The 19,355-nt window shown below is 45.5% G+C and overlaps 2 protein-coding genes across 2 annotated transcripts; one reads left to right on the plus strand and one right to left on the minus strand.

Annotated features, from left to right (window-relative positions):
* Positions 1-1,109: 1,109 nt before the first annotated feature.
* Positions 1,110-12,712, plus strand: trpc1 (transient receptor potential cation channel, subfamily C, member 1). The gene is made up of 13 exons (XM_040166822.2): positions 1,110-1,754; positions 2,436-2,590; positions 2,692-2,793; positions 2,891-3,093; positions 3,938-4,069; positions 4,236-4,431; positions 4,973-5,309; positions 6,993-7,132; positions 7,321-7,470; positions 9,972-10,156; positions 10,262-10,463; positions 10,841-11,035; positions 11,216-12,712. Exons 1-13 carry the CDS (start codon positions 1,589-1,591, stop codon positions 11,441-11,443), a joined length of 2,391 nt encoding a protein of 796 aa, XP_040022756.2. The 5' UTR covers positions 1,110-1,588; the 3' UTR covers positions 11,444-12,712.
* Positions 11,992-18,816, minus strand: pcolce2b (procollagen C-endopeptidase enhancer 2b). Its single transcript, XM_040166824.2, has 9 exons — positions 18,615-18,816; positions 18,244-18,352; positions 17,740-17,995; positions 16,769-16,893; positions 16,004-16,140; positions 15,752-15,915; positions 14,936-15,019; positions 13,382-13,549; positions 11,992-13,094 (listed from the first exon to the last, which is right to left on the minus strand). Exons 1-9 carry the CDS (start codon positions 18,689-18,691, stop codon positions 12,964-12,966), a joined length of 1,251 nt encoding a protein of 416 aa, XP_040022758.1. The 5' UTR covers positions 18,692-18,816; the 3' UTR covers positions 11,992-12,963.
* Between the last annotated feature and the right edge of the window lie 539 nt (positions 18,817-19,355).

Here is a 19,355-nt window from a genome sequence, read left to right on the forward strand (position 1 = left end):
ATGAAACTATGCGGTGAATAATTACTTGTTATGCTCTGTTTAGTGTACCACAATTTTATATTACATACATACTCATTTTGTATTAGTCATACAACACAAATAACAAAAACCTTGTTGCATGCTGCCCTCTGCTGGAGCAAGATGTTTCTGTTCGAGACAAAACAAACCTCCCTTTTTATTTACTTTTTATATGACCAAAACCTAATCAATGTAAATAATCAATTTTACCAGCATTTAGGCTGATTGAAAAGTTTATGTTACAAATGTATACTGCTTTATAAATGATATTTGATCTTATGTATGTTCCATATAGTCGAAGAGTTTCTGCACCTTTCAGGCTTTCTGTCACATTTTTTAAAAATTTTTCCTCTCTTCCTCAGTTTGGAAAATCTGATATTGTGACACTACATCGCACCAAACAACTGTCTAAATAATGTTGTTAAAGTTTGTGCGCATTCTGTCCAATTAACCAAGAGTAGTTCTCGGAGTCCTTATTGTTGGCTAATAAAGTGCAGATACAAGACTTCTTTCCCCACTTGCATATTGCGTGGTAATAAAGTGGACTGGAAAAACCTTGTTAAAAAAGGCACACTTAATAAAAAGCTCCTCTATGAATTTTAATTACTACAGGCTGTTTCAATCCACATGGACATTTTGTTAGCTTTTCTATGAAGTCTATTTGAGTTGATTTATAACATTCTGGTTTATGTTTTAATGAGAAGCCGGACGGCAACCTCATTAGCAACAGAGTGAGTAAATAATTAAAATAATTAATAATTGTATAAATAAATGACTGTTTCTATTACATTGTGAGTGTCCTTACATAATGTATGCGTGCATGCCCAGACACATACATTTTAAGGACACCTTGACACTCACAATCCTGCACAATCTACAAGGTTTTTTATTCTTCCTTTGTCACATTACATTTAGTAAAAGCATGATGTTGTATGTCGCCCATATGCTGTGAATACCGCTGGACCAGACACACTGTTTCCTCATGCATACAACACCAAAGATGTTCAGTAGCCTCCAAGGCTGCACCGACGTGCCCTGTTACGTAACCGTGCATTCAGAGCCTGCGAAATGAACGCGCAGGTGGAGGAGGAGACATGCGCAGTTGCAGCCTCGGCGGCAGCATCAGGACCAATGTGATCCACGGGAGCTCGCGATGCAAGAAGATGGTGCATGTAAACACGCCGGGTGTGGGGGGGAGGGAGGGTGACCGTGTCTGTTTGTCGTCTACGAAACGGACCTTTTGAATGAATTCGGTGCGGGGATGACAACGGAAGAAGAAACAACAACAACAATAACAAAAAAACGCGTCCTTTTGGGGTTTTTTTCAGCCTGCAGTTGCGCGCGAACGGAGCGACGGCGACGCGACGACGAGAACCACAACGGGATCAAATCGGTTTGGCCGGCATGACGACGCGTTAAATCCTGCGCTTGAAGCTGCGACGGACAACACGCGCATCACTCAAACACCAATACCCCCCCCCCCCCCCCCCCCCCCAAAACCCCCCCTCCCTCATGTCACCCCGCACGGCCGGGCTTTTCTCGTGTTTGATGGTCGCCGGGTTCTAGTGGGATGCACATCAGCGCTTGGCCGTACTCGCTCTCCGTCGTAATGGCAGCTCTGTACCAGGGCACGGAGGCTTCCTCTCCGGATACATTTCTGGCCTTGAAAGACGTGAGGGAGGTGAAAGAGGAAACCACGCTGGACGAGAAGCTCTTCCTGCTGGCGTGCGAGAAAGGTTTGGCGTTCGTGCATCATCTTGTTTCTCTCCAGAGTAAACCCCAATCTCACGCTCACGAGATCATCTTCTCGTTTTGATGCCCGTCGCAATGTTGATGTCGCAATCAGATCGCTGCTGTCGGTTTATAATGCTGAGTAGTTAACATCTTTCTGCAGCTTTAGCGGTGTAGATCAATCCAGTCATGACCAACAACTTGTAAATATCTCCTGCAGCTGCCCACATGTTGGAGATGTGCCCACAGGGGTTATTAAATAATCAGCTTGATCGTCCTGCTCCGCTGACTTCTCACAGCTCCTCGTAGGGAATGGAATGCACGCAAAGCTGAGATGAACGTAGGGCACAGGCGTTGAGAGGCGTGAGTTACGTTAAGTTGAGAGCGTCCCGAACAGGCAGTGGTTTGCAGAGGGTGAACAGGCCAGCAAACTGCCAGTGTGACCATGTGCAGTCTCTCTAAACACGGCTCAGCAGCAGAGAGGTTTCCTTTGAGGGAGATGTTATTGTTTTACACGAATGAGGTGAAGAGGACCGCTGGAGGCGAGCGGCCGCCTCGTGACTGAAGCCGCGTCTGTTCGGCGCCGGCCGCAGACGACGTTGCACCGCTGTTATAGATGTGGCTCTGCGACGGCTCCCGTGAGCGCATTCCCTTCATGTCGCCTTGTCTCCGACGGGCTTTTCCAGGCGACTACTACATGGTGAAGAAACTGCTGGAGGAGAACCGCCACGGCGAGCTCAACCTCAACTGCGTGGACGCGCTGGGCCGGGACGCCGTCACCATCACCATCGAGAACGAGAATCTGGACATCCTGCAGCTGCTCCTGGAACATGGCTGCCAGGTAGCGCACACACACACGCGAGCAATACTGTCGCTATCTCGGTTGTGTTTGGCACGTCACCTGCTGCCCGATCGGCTCTGAGGACCTTTGTTTCCGCGTAGGCGACGGACGCCTTGTTGGTGGCCATAGACTCGGAGGTGGTGGGAGCTGTGGACATCCTCCTCAACCACAGGCCGAGGAGATCCTCCAAGCCCTCCATCGCAGTTAGTCTCCTCTCTTTACGGTCTTGTTACGGGGTGTTTTTTTGTTGTGTACAACCTCTGCACAGTAACGCACATTCGGATCTTCTATCGCTTTCAGAAACTGATGCAGCGCATTCAGAACCCAGAGTACTCCACCACGATGGATGTGGCTCCGGTCATCCTTGCAGCCCACAGGAACAACTACGAGATCCTGACGATGCTGCTGAAACAGGACATCTCGCTGCCCCGGCCGCACGCCGTAGGCTGCGAGTGCACGCTTTGCAACGCTAAGAACAAAAAGGACAGCTTGCGGCACTCCAGGTACACGCGAAAAAAAAGAGGCGTGGGAGACAAAAACACATGAAAGTGCTTCCCCCACTTGGCTGCGTTAATTTGATTTAAACCTGGAAAACCGGTATTTCGCTGAGTTGCTGTAACACCACCGTTGCCTTGCAGACGATGCATGTCTCCTTTGATGCAATTGTTTTGGCCTTTCCCTGGTATGTAGCAGCACTGAATCAATTGGTCCGTCAAGCTCAGCGTCTTGTTCATCGTCGCGGCATTTTGTTCTGTTGATAGCATCGGCTTGAGAATGTCCTCTGAAACATCTGGAATGAAATGATTTACCATGAAACGCAGTGATTTATTGTTAATGCTCGTTCCTACTATACCGTGAAAATCTACCGTGCTTTCTTTGTCCCATAGAGGACTCCTGAGGCTCTCTGTTATCGCCGGCATCTTATCTGTATATATATGCAGTATTTGGTCCACCAGCACTGGTTGTACAAGTAGTGATTTTACACTAAGGGTAATATCACGGCAAACCGTAATTCAAAGGGAAGTTCTTGGTACTATCTTGCAGATGAGAATACGAGATGAGATTCGTCTCTGCCAGGCACTTTTATTCTCTCTGCAGGTCAGTGTAGCTTCCCACACAGTAAGCTAAATGAATCAGGCTACAGTTCTTACAGCTGGCAAACAACGCCGCACGCAAAGCAGGTACAAATGAAACAGCTAGATGGCTGTACGTTCGTTTCCACATTGAAAGCTCTTCTCTCATCCGCACACCTGATTCGTCCCGTTCCTTCCCTCACTCGTTTTCCTCCTCCCTCTCTTTTTGCCTCCACCACCACCTCCTCACACGATTTTGATATTTTTGGATCAGGTTCCGCCTGGACATCTACCGCTGCCTGGCCAGCCCCTCTCTGATCATGCTGACTGAGGAAGACCCCATACTTAGGGCCTTTGAACTGAGTGCAGACCTGAAGGAGCTCAGTCTGGTGGAGGTGGAGTTCAGGTATGATTCCCATCAACCGCTGCAGTGTCACTGCATGTTTAGCTGATTTCTTTGCACAAAGGATGAAACATTGTCAGTGGAAACGTGAACCCCAGTTCCTTCAGTGAATGTAACAGGTAAGAATTCTGAAATTTGATCTGGTTGTATCTTCATTTTCTTCTTCCAGGAACGATTATGACGATCTGGCGAAGCAGTGCAAGATGTTCGCCAAGGACTTGCTGGCTCAGGCGCGAAACTCTCGAGAGCTCGAAGTGATTCTCAACCACACATCCAATGAGGATCAAGTTGACAAGAGGGGTCTGCTCGAGGAGCGGATGAACCTCAGCCGACTCAAGCTCGCCATCAAGTATAACCAAAAAGAGGTCAGTCTGCAAAATTCATGTTTTTCTGCATTGTCATGTTGCAGGATGATCTGTGATATAAGTGACTTGAGGATGTGGGTTCACATATTATTTGCTAATTTAATTTCACAACTGTCCGCAGATCAGTGGAGAGAAAATAATAACACAATCTGTTATAAATGACTTCTTATGTATTGTATTGTATGTCAAACGTAACATCTGTTCCAGCAGAACATGTGCTTGTCTTTTGGAAATATGAGTTTGGCAATTCAAAGTACTTCTTCCAGGGAATAAATTAAATCCCAGTGATGATTTACAGCTGGGATGGCTCAGAAGGAAAAGTGTGACCCATATATCACAGCAGAGCTAGTGGCGTAGCATTGAATACTGCTGAATACAAAATAGTGATGGTCTAGAGCTGGGCGGTGAGTTTTTGGCTGAACATTTTTCCTTCCTCATTTTGTGTTTTGCGCCGCCTTCAACTTGACATTCATCCTAAAGACAAGAGAGAGACATGAATATTCGTGTTGATTTGTTCTCCCCCGATGCCCCGTTTTTGCAGTTTGTGGCTCAGTCCAACTGTCAACAGTTCCTCAACACCGTCTGGTTCGGGGAGACGGCCAGTTACCGGCGCAAGCACACCTGTCTGAAGATGGCCACGGTGCTGAGCGTGGCCATGCTTTGGCCGCTCCTGTCCGTCTGCTACCTTCTGGTGCCGCGCTCCCGCGTGGGCCAGATCATCCACACGCCCTTCGTCAAGTTCATCATCCACAGCGCCTCCTACTTCACCTTCTTGCTGCTGCTGAACCTGTACTCTCTGGTCTACAATGACGGCAAGAAGAACACCATGGGCCCTGCGCTGGAGATGATCGATTACCTGCTCATCCTTTGGATCATAGGTCAGCGTTTTGCTCGTCGCGTAGAAGGGTATCGCGTGCCCTCGTCACAGCATGCGGCGCTAAGTGAGCAGATTGTTCACCGCTAACATCTCTATGGACACACTACAACCAAGAATAGAATAAAAATCCAATCACGCAAACCAGAATTTAATAGAATAACGTTCGACGGTGTAGCGAAAATGAGCGATTCCTGTTATGGTCCGGCTAAGTCCAGTATCCTGTAGCCGTAATCCTATCAGGAAGAACTTGACAAACAGCCGTTTTTATACTCAGCGACAGAAAGCCTGGGCTTGACCGGATTAAATTCAGTTCTGCTTCTAAGTGAGCTCTATCGAAAAGGAAAGCTTCTTCTTTCTCCCCCGTGGCCCATCTGAGTGCCGGCATCACCGGACCCAGCACACATACATGCAAACATGTATTTGCACAGAGCAAAAGACACGGGAAGGGGGCGGGTCAGTGAGTTGGAAATTCACCCCCCCCCCCCCTACCTTGCTCTTCTGCCAAGAAGCCATTAGCGTGATCGCTCAATCGATTGAATGGCTCTGCCTTCTAAGCGGAGATATTTGTCTCAAGGTTGCAGCATCCTCCCCTTCTCCACCCGACACAAAGTAACGCAACCGCACCTCACTCTTTTATAGGCAATTGACTTGAATTACTGTTATTGATACTTTCATGTTAGAAAAAGGTTCTGGGGTAATTAGCACTGGGTTCTGTATTCTGCAGGAGTGAGATCAGTCAGTCAGTAATAGTCATAGTCATTAGACACTTTTTTTCCCCCTCAGGCCTAAATAGCCTTAAGGCAAAGATTCCTGAAGTACGGCAAAGAGTAACGTCACAGTTTTTTCTCCCGTTATTGCAAAACAGCCCTGATGCAAAGATGTGATGCTGTGGTGCAGATTCGAACGCTCTCGTGTCTCTGCAGCCACAACAGGACACCCAAGATAAGCTAAAAAATAAAAACGGCATTCACAATAACTTCACAAATCAAATACCAAAGGAAGCTGTTATAGTCGCTGTATATCCACAGGAACACTGACAGGCAACGCAGCTGCTTCCCAATGTCCTCTCTTTCTCCCACGCTATGCCTTTCTCTCGTCCTCCCCCTGCTCTCTTCATCCCGCTGTTCCCCTGAGCCAGATGCCTCACGCTGATGGGGAAGTCAGAGGCTGAGAATGTCAGCGTGTCTGTGGGCTACTCGCGTGCGTGTCTGTGCGCGTTTGTGTGTTTCTCAATACGTCAATACATCTCTTGCTTCCTTGTGTGGACTTTTGAAATTCAACCTTTACACGGTTAAGAAAAGTGGATTTCTGCGCCAAAGCCCGTCTGCATTCCTTCTTTTCGAAACCATGAAAACCAATAACACATGAATCAGGTTCGATGCAATGCAATCATTTATGAGCCTTGACTGGCAGCTGGAGTCAAGTTTCAGTCAATTCATTTTTATTACTATGTCTAGAATGGATGGAATTCCACTTGGACAGACATCCGTCTTTATTAAATTCCACACGCTTCCTTTAATTTCACACACGACCCAATTTCATCACGTTCATCCCCGATTTTTGTGCCTCATACATTCCTGCGGCCCCCCCCCCGGGCTCCCACCGCGAGACGACTCGGGGTGGAAGTTATTTAAAAATGTTGTATATGTGTATGTGGTGATGAGGACTTCCTGCTCTGCCGTAGGGATGGTGTGGTCGGATGTGAAGCGCCTGTGGTACCAGGGGCTGGAGGACTTTCTGGAGGAGTCGAGGAACCAGCTGAGCTTCGTCATGAATTCCCTTTACCTGGCCACCTTTGCCCTCAAGATAGTAGCTCACAGCAAGGTACTCACACACATTAGAGGATGGATAACTGCGCATATAAACACTGGAAACGGAGTGAGGCCTAAAGCTCATCAACTAAGACGCGAATCAAACATATTTCATGTTTTCATCTGCACAAAAACAGAAATTGATGTTAAAGGGTTATTTCCACATTGTCATTGCTGTAAATGTGTTTGCTTGTGCTTCAGTTCAAGAACGTGGAGGAAACGGAGAGGAAGAACTGGGACGCCTTCCACCCCATCTTGGTGGCTGAGGGCCTGTTTGCCTTCGCCAACGTGCTGAGTTACCTGCGACTCTTCTTCATGTACACCACCAGCTCCATACTGGGGCCGCTGCAGGTAGGAAAGCAGTGCTGACGCTAGTAATCCATAATATTTTGCATGGTTTAAGGTTGTTTCTCCAGCCAGTACTTTGAAAACAGCCTCTTGGGTGTGAACAAAATGGCCGAAATGAACTCGGGACAGATTATATAACGCTGCTTCCCTTTTCTGTCGTTGTCTCTGACCCCACCACTCACACACATGCACCACCCACTCCCTTCCTCTCCCGGCGAAGTGCGAACACTCAAGGACAAACCCACACGACTAAACATCACACCAGCCGTGCTCGGCAGTGTTGGGACCATCATCATAAGCATAAAGTGTACGCGCTGGGAACTGGGGCGGTAGACGGATGTGTGCAGTGATAATGTGCTCATGAGCACACACATCACACTCATCATCCAGCTTTGCAGCTTCGGCTGCCATATGCATCGCCGTCCTGCTGTCGTCGTTTCTATCATCGACGTGAAGAAGGGCGCCTTCAGTCTGCACAAGATCCCAATCTGATACACACAGTGAAGTCTGATGCAATATCTAACTCCTACTTTATCTCAATAGTAATTAAAGGGAAAAATACAGTCATTACTTACTTATTTATTATAAGGCTCAGAAAATTATTTTTTTCAAGTGGGTTCAATTTGAAAAATGAATCAGCCTGATAACACTGTGGATTGACATTTTCAACAACAAACCGCTAGATTACAATCACATGAATACGTGCACCAAAGCCTCACTGTTTCAGTGGCATATTTCTTACCTTTCTGGACAAGCAAAAATCCATCAGTGCCAAAGGTGTTTTTATCCCATCATGAGTTTGTGTATCTTGTATCCGGCTGGCAGAAAGATAATAAAACCAGCCAACATTCATCTGTTTGAGGCTTTATAACACAAAGTAGTTCTCAGGTATTCAGTGATTTCAGTTTATTTGCATGGATTACTTCCTGTCATTATGTCAAGTGCTGTTTTGGGCCTGACTTACAAAACTACCGGGTGCCCTGTGGATTGTTTATTTGCACTTTTCCACTACAATCTCCTCCATCTTCCTGCCTCCCTCCCTCTACTCCCTTCCAAACCCTCTCCGCCCTCCCACTCGCTCTGTGACATCACCGTCTGGCTTTGGCAGGATGGAAAAAAACCATCAGCTTTGGAAACACAGTGGATGTGGCTGCAGACACACCTCCCCGCTAATGCACACGTGCCGCCCACGCATTTTCTACGCTCATGTGTTGCGTGAGCGTGCAATTATTTGCAGTCAGACCAGCTCCTACTCACGCACAAGCGCACACAGACGGCCATGCGGTGCTTTGTGGGTTGCAGTAATGCATGACTACGTCCTTCCCGAGGAGGCCAGCTCATATTTCTGCCGGGCAGTGCCCCCTACTGAGGTTGGAAAGAGTGACTGAAAGCGGGGTTTTTTTTTATCATCTACTATCAACAGTGTGCTTACAATGAGCTCACTCATGGCCCAGACTTGACTTCAGCGACAGTGTTAATCTCCCATAACTGATACAGGCGAAGCCAGGAGACAGGTAGGAATGTGTTTGGGAGAAAAGACACACCGGTTTGCCCCCAGTTGCATAATACATAATTATTTATGGTTGTATGTTCACACTGTGAGGAGCGTAACATACGACTCAAAGAGACTCACGGCTGGAAAATGTTAAAACATACAGGAAAAATGTTTAGAAAGTTATGAAACTAAGATCTTTGGTCAAACGTTTTTTTTAGTTGTAAAATGTCATCATCATTTCTTGCTGTATTAAAATGCAAAGTGCACAATTTTCAATATGAAAACTGTACTGTACTGTACTGACTGTATGCTTAGGTAGGAAATTACTGGCTGCCTGTTGGGCTCGGCAAGCAGGGAACACCCTCAACTGAGTACAAAGTGGCACAGGAATTCCCCGGCGGAATTTAGATATGACCAGAGAACTAATCGGCCAAAGAGACGAGCCCTTCTCCTCAGACAAGCGGCCTGGGTTTCAGTGCAAACACTTGAGGCGCAGGGAGAGTGGCCATCCCTGTGCTGCAAGGACGAGTACGCAATGTCCTTGTTTGAGCATCAGTAGGTCCGAGTAAACAGATGAGCCTCTCAAGCCTTTAAATAGGTTGTTTCCAATGGTCCAATGGTTTCTTTGAGTCCTCTTTTTGGCATCTCCCATGTTTTTATTTCGTACCTCACGTAGGGTGAGGGCACCACAGCTGCCAGAATATGTTGCTCCTTCCACCTCCTCACGGGGTCTCTGCATGAAAGAGGGTGGGACGAGAAGCTTGAGGTGGTCAAGTTTTCTTTTTTAAGCTTTAAATTGTTTTTTTTTATTATTTCTTAAGTGTGCAAATACTCAGAAGCTACTTGATAAGCATAACAACAAAAACCAAATTAACATCATCCCTCCAGAGCACATAACTCGGACACCAAAGGTGATTGCTGGTAGAAAAAAAAGCTTATTATGTCTTCTGGTCTACAGCGGATGAAGCGGCACAGGATTAACTAGACACATATATTCATGTATTCTCAGATCTCCATGGGTCAGATGCTGCAAGAGTTTGGGAAGTTTTTGGGCCTCTTCCTGTTGGTGTTGTTCTCCTTCACCATTGGACTCACCCAGCTTTACGGAAAGGACCAGCAGGACCCGGACAAGAATCCACCAAAGGACTGCGAGGGCATATTCTGCCAGCGGCAGAGCAACGATGCGTTCCACACGTACGAGCCAACCTCCGTCTGTCATTTCATCCCGCGACAAAAACAAGTTTGTAGAAATGCTTCCTAAATGCCCGTGGACGTCTAACAGCTCCCTGTGTGTCACAGGTTCATGGGGACCTGCTACGCCCTGTTCTGGTACATCTTCTCGCTGGCGCACGTTGCTCTCTTCGTCACCCGCATCAGCTACACGGAGGAGCTGCGCTCTTTTGTGGGCGCCATGATCATCGGCACCTACAACATCGTGGTGGTGATCGTGTTGACCAAGCTGCTGGTGGCCATGCTCCATAAAAGCTTCAGACAAATCGCTGTAAGTGTCACCTGCTTCTGCTTCCTCGGTGCTGTCGGGGGTGATTTCAGTTCCACTCGGGACCCAAAATAGCAACTGTTTACATTTACTGTTAAAATGAGGTTTTTCTCTGAATCACTCTGAAATTGTTGCACAGATGTTAGGTTTTTGCTCCGGAAACGTGACGCTGCTCTAAATCTTCTTTCTCCTTTGAACAGCTGGTTATGATCAAGTAAAAAATCATCGTCCAGAACAATTTCTGCCCTCAAGGATTTCCACAAAAAATGTCTTAGTTTACATTCTCTAGATTCCTCTATAAATGAAGAACAGTGTTTGAACGAATAGTTTGACATTTCTGTATTCTCAAAGTCCTTGTTGGGTTTTGGGGCCTTCTGTAGAATCACGAGGACAAGGAGTGGAAGTTCGCTCGGGCCAAACTGTGGCTCAGCTACTTTGATGACAAGTGCACCATGCCTCCGCCATTCAACATCCTCCCCTCCCCGAAGACTGTCTGCTACCTGGTGACCAGCATGAGCAAGTGGATCTGTTCTCACACCTCAAAGGGCAAAGTGAAGCGACAGAATAGCCTCAGGGTAAGAAAAAGAGTTTCATACTGCTCAGAAATTCAGAACCCAAACTTGCAGAAGACGGCTGCCAAAGCATCTTTGTTTTATTTTGTCTTGTCGGCTTTTTTATCGCCTGGAACAATTTGGTCCATTTGTGCTTTCTGCAATATCTTTGTTATGAATGCCTCCGTTGTCTTTTCCATCCAGGAGTGGAAGAACCTGAAGCAGAAGCATGATGAGAACTATCAAAAGATCATGTGTTGCCTGGTTCACCGCTACTTGACCTCCACGCGGCAGAAGATGCAGAGCACGGACCAGGCCACGGTGGAGAACCTCAACGACTTGCGCCAAGACCTCTCAAAGTTTCGCAATGAAATGAGGGACCTGCTGGGCTTCCGGACCTCCAAATATGCCATGTTCTACCCAAGGAGCTAAAAAAAAGATCTAACTTTCCCCTCTGCTCTGGACAAAACCTCTGCTTCTCGTTTTTCCGGGATGCTGTGTGTTCCGAGCATGCGCAAAAAGTCTGCTCTTTGAAGTTGCAGACGCAACTTTTAAAGCTGGACCTTAACTAGAAATATACATATATATTCTCCACCAAAGCCTCCAGACTCCCGTATGTATTTATCAGCTACTCAACCTTTTTATAAATAAAGAAAGCCATCGTTTTCATCAGAAAACTATTTAACAATTCATGGAAACGTTGACTTGATGGCATAAAGAACTGATTTTGCGGAATACAAATGCTTCTTTGAAAACTGATCTTTGGCAACTAGGCTCAACAGTTGCCAGTTGTCCTGTTTTTTTTCAACTGACTGCCCAGCGGTCCAATCGAACTCAGAATGCCAATTACACGAAACGTGATCCATTCTCATTTTTAGCATAACTGCCTTGATTGCTCTCAACAAATCCAATCCACTTATTATTTGGCATCTTTCGGCTTCCGTTTGAAAGTTATTGTACAAAGACAGACAGACATAAGGAGCATGTTAAAGGAGTTTTATTTGGCAAGATGAAAACAATAAAATATAAATAGTATTCACAGACTTTTTCATATGAAAATATTTTCATTTTATAAAACCTGTAAATGTGTGCTGATAGCGGTGCTTGCATCTGCAAACTGACTAAAGGAAAGGGGCTTTATATAGGGAGTTCCTCATTTGTTTCACTTAAAACAGCATAGAATCTTCTAGAAAGAATCACATGCATATTCAATATTGCACTTTTCACCATCGCTTGAAAACTTCTGAATTTTGCCCTTTAAAGTTTAACTCACAAATTGAGCTCCAGACTGTTATTATTAAAAATACAACAGTCCCCTATCAACACCAGGCTTCGGAAATAAGAGACTACATTTATCTAATGCATACTAAATGAATCCCACTGTTTGTTCACAGACTCAGAGGGGAAAAGCAGAATGTGGAAAAGCATGAAATGAATAGTGCCATCGTAGGACAGATGTGTACACTGGTGGTTTTAAACAATCTGATTAATGTTTGTTTTATGAAGCACGTCTCTGTGAGCTACTACGCTCGATACTCAGGGTTCCTGTTAAATCCCTGCTATGGTCATAGGAGGAACGTGAGAAGGCAGAGTAAGAATGGACTGTGGAATAGTGTTGAAAAAACTCATTTTGTTTCTTATTAATCTGAGGTTGATCAACAGACTAACCGACTGGTCTCTTAATAAAACAGAGTAAAAGTATTTATTGTCTTCTTGATTACTCAAAAAAAAAGTGATTTGCAGCCAAATGAATAAATACAAAAATCAAAATTCCGCTTAATTGAAATAATACTGTCGATTTCATGTTTTATTCTGCATCCAGATTGAGTTTTGTCGTTGGCCTGCGTTCGTGTTGTCGACATTGGAGGAACCATTTTGTGCTCAACTGTTTCCATCCGCAGCGGAGCATCGGCCAACGCGTCCCGTAGAAAATCCTCCGCGCCGCGTGGAACTCAGCAACGCTTGTTTTTCAGGACATTGAGTCCTTTCTGGTTCTTCGCCTTGACCGCCATAACAAAGTGCTGGGGGGCGATTTTCCCCCGGCCGTCCTCCTCCACCTGGCCCATGAAGACGTAGGTCAAGCCTGGTGAGGTCACACAAAAGAAACCTGAATGCAGTGGCGGAACGGCAGAGACATTCAGGGAGGCCAAACATCAGAATCTCCACCCGGCCGGGCCCTGTGGACCATGTGTTTTATATGCGTACATATAAACACATTCACATTGGGACAGTGAGTTCTGCCGCTCACCTCTTACTTTGGGGAAAGCTCTGTCAACGGAGCGTGACGGGGGAAGCAATGGAGGCAAACTCAAGAGCCATAAATCATTCAGGACATCATTTTTTCTTTTCACCGGCAGTCTGGGAACTCACCTCTTCTGATAAATGGACACTTCTTGCACAGGATAATGATCTTGGTGCTCATGGTCTTTCCTGCCTGCTGGATGGCCAGACTGCCTTCTTTATACACGTTGAGAATAGAGACAGTGGCGTACATACTTCCTTCTCTCGTCACTGCGGTGATGACTGTCCCGGTTATTACTGGTCGTAGACACACACACATACACACAGGTCATGACACAATAAACAATTTGATAGAAAACAAAGAGCAAAAGATGTTGCAAACATACATCAAAAGGAGAATAACAGTGCTACAGCCGGCGGGCCGGCCTGTGCTTCGAGCTAAATGCTAACATGGTAAGATACAATGAAATGATAAAAGCTAATGCTTTAGCATGTTAGCATATAACTAAGCATTCCCTGCTGTTCAGCAGATCAGCTTCAACATCTGGGAACGATGAGATATGTCAGAAGAATCCTCCGTTCACCATAGATATCTTTACCAAATGATCCATCTGATGATTAAAATAGTCATGATATTATTATTATGCTGTGGCTGTATAGAAAAAAGTTATGCAATCGCCAATTCATTCATAGCAGTAGTGCTAATGTGCGTAATGCAAAAATTGGAATTGTTTCAACCTCAAATGAAGGGAAGGCTGGAATTTAACAACGACACCGTTATGGTGAACGGATTCTGATTTTTAATGTCATCATCAGTTGCTACCCACAGTATCTCATTGTTATTTTTTCATATATTTGGTTGTGCCGACACGTGTGAGTCATTTCCCGTTCACCCAGCACACGTCTTCAAAAGTTATTTTCGTTGATGGTACCAATATGTCTGGACTTCACTACTGTTTCCTTTCCTGACCGGGAGGAGAATAGCCAGAGGCTTGTTCTGGTTATATCATCATATCTGACGCTATGTTATATAAGACCATTTTAAAGTGCATATTTCACATAACAATATAATAATTAGAGGAACTATCAGTCTGCCGGCTCTCTACTTTATCAAAATGTACTGTGCGTGTTGCAGCTATGCCACACACGCCACATCACACGGGGCGTCTCTTTCAACATGCAACACCGCGTCGCTTGCCCGTCCTCAGTTCCCATTGCATTTCAACCCCTTTGAAATGTCACCTTAATGGGCTAAACATCTCAAAGAGGAAAACATCAGAGAGACGGAAAGTAGCAAAGGGAGGGCGAGCCTGAATCAACACAGTCTTTAATCAGCAGTTTGCCCACAGTCAGAGGCCGAGACTGTGTGTGTGTGTGTGTGTGATCACACTGGATATAACTGTGTCCTACTGTAAACACTCCTTCCCTTCCCGACAGGCTATAAAAGGAGTCTTTGAGATGCGCAGTGAGAAATTAGAGGAAACGATAGGAGCGTAAACTGCTTAGAGGAGATTTGTGTTCCCAATGCTGTTGTAAATCTTTGCGCACTGCAAAGAGTTCAACTTATATGTATGTACAGCGACGGTAAATATGTACAGTAACAGCATTAGCGCGGCTGCGGCACATCAGTGACTGAAGCTTATGTGCTCTAAGTAGATCCCATAAAAGCATCGATGTTCTTACCAAAATGGCTGGAGCAGTAATTGCTCTCAAGCGTTCCTCGCCTTTTGCATTTCTGCTGGCAGAGAGCTACAGAGTACTTCAGAGCTGCAGGGGACACACATACACAAGAAGAATTCAATCTCTGTAATTTTGCTCGCCACTAATGCAAGTGTTTTAGTTATGGTTGCATCCGTCCCTGCTGTGGTTTTCTTTACCGGTTGTTCTCAGTAAGACAAGAGTGTCTCCAAACGATTGTCTGTCCGCTCTCAGACACAGCGCACACTGCGTGAAATAGCGCGATGATCCAAAATAAACATCTGGTTTTAGAGTTAGAGAATACAATACGGAATCCACAAAGGAAACAAACCAGGAAAATAAAAGGTGACCATCTAACCATTATTCTTACTGGATAAGAAAAAGTCGGAAATTACGAACCCACCAGAAGGCCAATGTATAAAATCATGGCAGGGAGATGCCAAAATAACGAGAGTTGTTATAAAAAAAAGCGTGTGGGAATTTGAATTTGAGTATGAAAATTAGCTGCAAGAAAAAATATGAACTTGTGCCATGTACAAAGAGAAAGGGGGGAAAAAAGATCACTTGCAGAGAGGAAAACGGTGCATCACAACTCTATGTTGAAGTTTAAAGATCCACAGAGGACTCGAGGAGTCTTTGTGACTTATTTTTTTGCCCAGATCTGCTTGTGTTTAAGGTGAAAAATAAACCCACATGTTAGCAAGCTCATCCAGTAGCGCAAAGCCAAAACAACAATGTTGGACAAAAACAGATGTTAGAAGATCTTAATGGGATTCTAATGGGATAAACGTTGCTACCTACGTATGGGCCTGGTGGTTACCGGCTGTGTGGTGGTGGTGGGTGGCATCGTGGTGATGGAGAATTGCTTCGGTCTGAACTTGTAGTGTCCAATGAAGCCGTCTGCGGTGAGACTGAGATCTGACAGGAACTGGACGAGGAGCTGGTTCCCATCTGAGAACACTGGCCTGAAAAGAACCCGAAGCGGCCTGAGCGTAAACTGAGGGGAATTCATAGGGTGGCTGTTTCAGTGAAAAAAAAACGTGAATCACCTACGCGGGGGGGCTGTCTCCACAATATTTGCCAATCCTCTTGGCATCGTTGATTTCCGCCCCGTTGAAAATGGAGACGTGGTCATAGCGGCAGTAGTTATCCCTTTCCACATCAAACTTCTCAAACTTGACTTCAATAATCTGCCGCCGGAGACAAACCACAGAGGAAATATTTGTTCATGCACCAAACGCTTGTAATGGGGTCATAAAGGCAGGCTGCTGGACTAAAGGCCCCTCTATCATTTGTGGGATGATGTGGTCCTGTTCCACACCCATTGCTCCACAATTTAGCATTGCACTCCTGCAACAATGTTGGGCTCATGTACAAAATCAACACAGAAGAACCAGCGATATACTGTAGTTCATGCAGTATTGGTGCCTACATTACCCACAATTCAGATTTTCAGATTTTTAATGCTAGTGACAAAACGCATTATAACAATATACAGTTGTATTACTCTGCCCAATAAACAAGCTTGTGATAACTCATAATACATGCTTTATTTCCCAAGAGACTAATTTATTAGTACCCCAATACGACCCCTGACATGCAACCCAACAAAGCCCACGACGTCACAACGTGGCACTGAAAACTCTCACCGTGGAGCAGCGACGACCTACTGTTGGCAAACTGCTTAATTGGTGTATTTATTCTATTAATAGTTAAAGTGTTAAAAAGTGTTGCCTGTTTCTGTATTTTCCATTAAGAGCTTTTATACAAAGTCTCCTTCTAGGACAATGTGGATGGATTATTTCAGAACTCTCTGACCTGGTTCTTTGGTGCCACGATGTGCCAGGAGCAGGTCACTCCAGCTGGATAGTCCTTCTCGGGCCAGTTGGGTGTTTTGAAAGTCCCAGAAGGCCTGTCCAATCTGCCTCCACAGTACTGCTCCCCTGTGGAGAATATATACGTATCTCCATCTTGGATATTCACGGGGAATAATATCATTACTGTTCCTTAAGGGCAATGATCCAGGTAATTATTAACCTTATAATATTATATGATCCTGTAATGACCCACTTCTGTAGGAGCTCACTTTCCTTCTTTGTCATTATGTGCACCCTACGAAAGTAAGTCGGGCATTAGTCCTTTTCAGCGGACAGTTTAATAAAACCGTAAACTTACAGCCTTGTCAAGCAGGAGAAACGTCAGTTTAATAATAACAACACAAGTCTTTCCTTTTTCTGACACAAATAACTACAATTAAGCACATTGACAAAGATGAAGGTTGAGGAAATGTTGAGCAAAAAGGCAGGTTAATGGAAACGATCCATTACAGCTGTCGGCTCTTTGGGCATGAAGAACCAGACGGTAGAATTCCTCAGAAACAGAAGAAGTGACTTTGGACCCCAGCGGGGAGGAAGAGGCTCATCCCACTAATACTTCTGACCTGTGCCTTCTGCCAAAGTGCTCCATAAAAATGTCAGTGAGAAATTCAACATTATACTGCAAAAAAATGTTGAGATGTTCCTCCCTTTGGCAACCTGAAACTCATAATCTCGTCTCGTCCATCACTGTGAATCTGTATGAACCTTATCCTGCGCCAACACTCACACGCAACAAGGCCGGATTCCAGATTCTTTCACGGGGTGAAGTCATAGCTGAGACACAGTCCCACATGTCTGGCTGTTACACGCTTGGGTAGCGGCGAGGTACGTTCTCTACACCTTTGCACCACCATGAGGGCCAGCATGCCGGAACCATTCTCAAACCTTCTTCCTCCCCATGTTTTTCCCTACCTCTTTCATGCGGGTGGGCAGCAGAGAAAACAGCCAGGAAGCCGCTGCCAGCTGTGTTGGCATCAGATACCATCTGCAGGAGCATCTTGTTGCCCATGGAAACCAGAGCTCCCGGCTTGAACGTCCCACAGAAGCGACCAAGTCTCTGCCCGCCGGCATGGCCGCTGTGGACATCCACATAGTCGTAGCGGCACAGGTTGTCGTTCTCCAGGTCGATAGAGCGGAATGACAGGACCACCACCTTTCCCTCTGGGACCTGGGTGTGAATTTACAGAGGGGCATATGAATATTACCGGCTTTTTACTTCAATGATGTTCCGCACATGTGATTGATACACCCGACACTGTGACTGTTTAAATCTACAGTAACTGTAAAAAAAAAAATGTTTACGCTGGAAGTGGTTGACTTTTGGAAGGAAATCGGGAGTTTGAGTTTCTAGAATCATATTATAGTGTCCAGCTGTGTTGTTTTCATCATCATTAGCCAAAGTGAATATGGACTCACTGTGATTCTCCACACACATTTGGCATTTGGAGGGTAAACTCCTGGGTACCCTTGGCTCCCGATTACTCCAGAGTCCCCTGTAATGTTTCCGCCGCATGTGAAGGTCGGTCTAAACAAGGGAGAGAAGGTTTAAAATATCAAATGCGTTGAATAAATAAACACTTTTAAACGTTAACGACACCCTGCGGTTGATTGAACACAGACTTAATTCAATGCGCCACATGTCCTGGACTGCGCTCCTCTAAATAAACTCCGCTCCACCGTCCGCGCGCGCGCGCGCATTATATCATCTTAACCCGTTTTATCTCCCACTCACAAAAGCTTTGGAGTCGATTAAAAAAATAAATGAAAGAGAAAATGAAATGACGTACCTCCGCTGGGCCTGCGCACAAACCTCTGTCAAGAACAGCAGACTCCACGCGCAAAAAAGACTGCATGTTCCCCGCATAGTTGGGTTTCCGCCCCGCGACGTGAACTGCTCAAAGGGCGCAGTAAATAAGGCAGGAGGTCCTGCAGGGAGTTCCAGTAACTGCAAGCTGGAGCAGATGAATATCGCGTTTGTTCTGTAATATGGGGGACAGGGGGGGGTAAAAAAAAAAGGAGGAAAAAAAATTGCAGAAGCACTGGGAGGGTTTAGTTTCTTACGACACCTGGGCTGAATAAACTTGACTCCCGAACTTTTACATGATGGATATGGACCATTTATTGCATATGGCAAATACTTATCATAACAGGAATGCACATGTTTTACCAGCTTGAAAGCATTAAAAAAAGTGTTGAAATAGGTACAGCCGCAGCCTTGGGGGTGTCAGAATAATATTTACCTGTAATAGAGATACTTCTAGATAGAGATAGATAATAAACGGGAGCGATGGGGGGGGGGGGAGAGCACCACCTGCTGGACTAAACGTGGTACAAGCCGCTGCTTGGCTCATCTTTTATGTTGTTTAAATCAGAGCTGTATAATAAGAAAAATCCATTAGGCGGTCTAGGTCAAAAGTACTGTTCTTTTCATACATGACTTGAATGATTCTATAAATTAGGATATTGCATCATGCACCTATATCAACTCGTTGCAAATATTTAGCCACTGTGGGATGTACCCATACAAC

This window comes from Gasterosteus aculeatus, chromosome 21, assembly GCF_964276395.1.
Source record: "Gasterosteus aculeatus chromosome 21, fGasAcu3.hap1.1, whole genome shotgun sequence".
In the NCBI taxonomy this organism is placed as follows: domain Eukaryota; kingdom Metazoa; phylum Chordata; class Actinopteri; order Perciformes; family Gasterosteidae; genus Gasterosteus; species Gasterosteus aculeatus.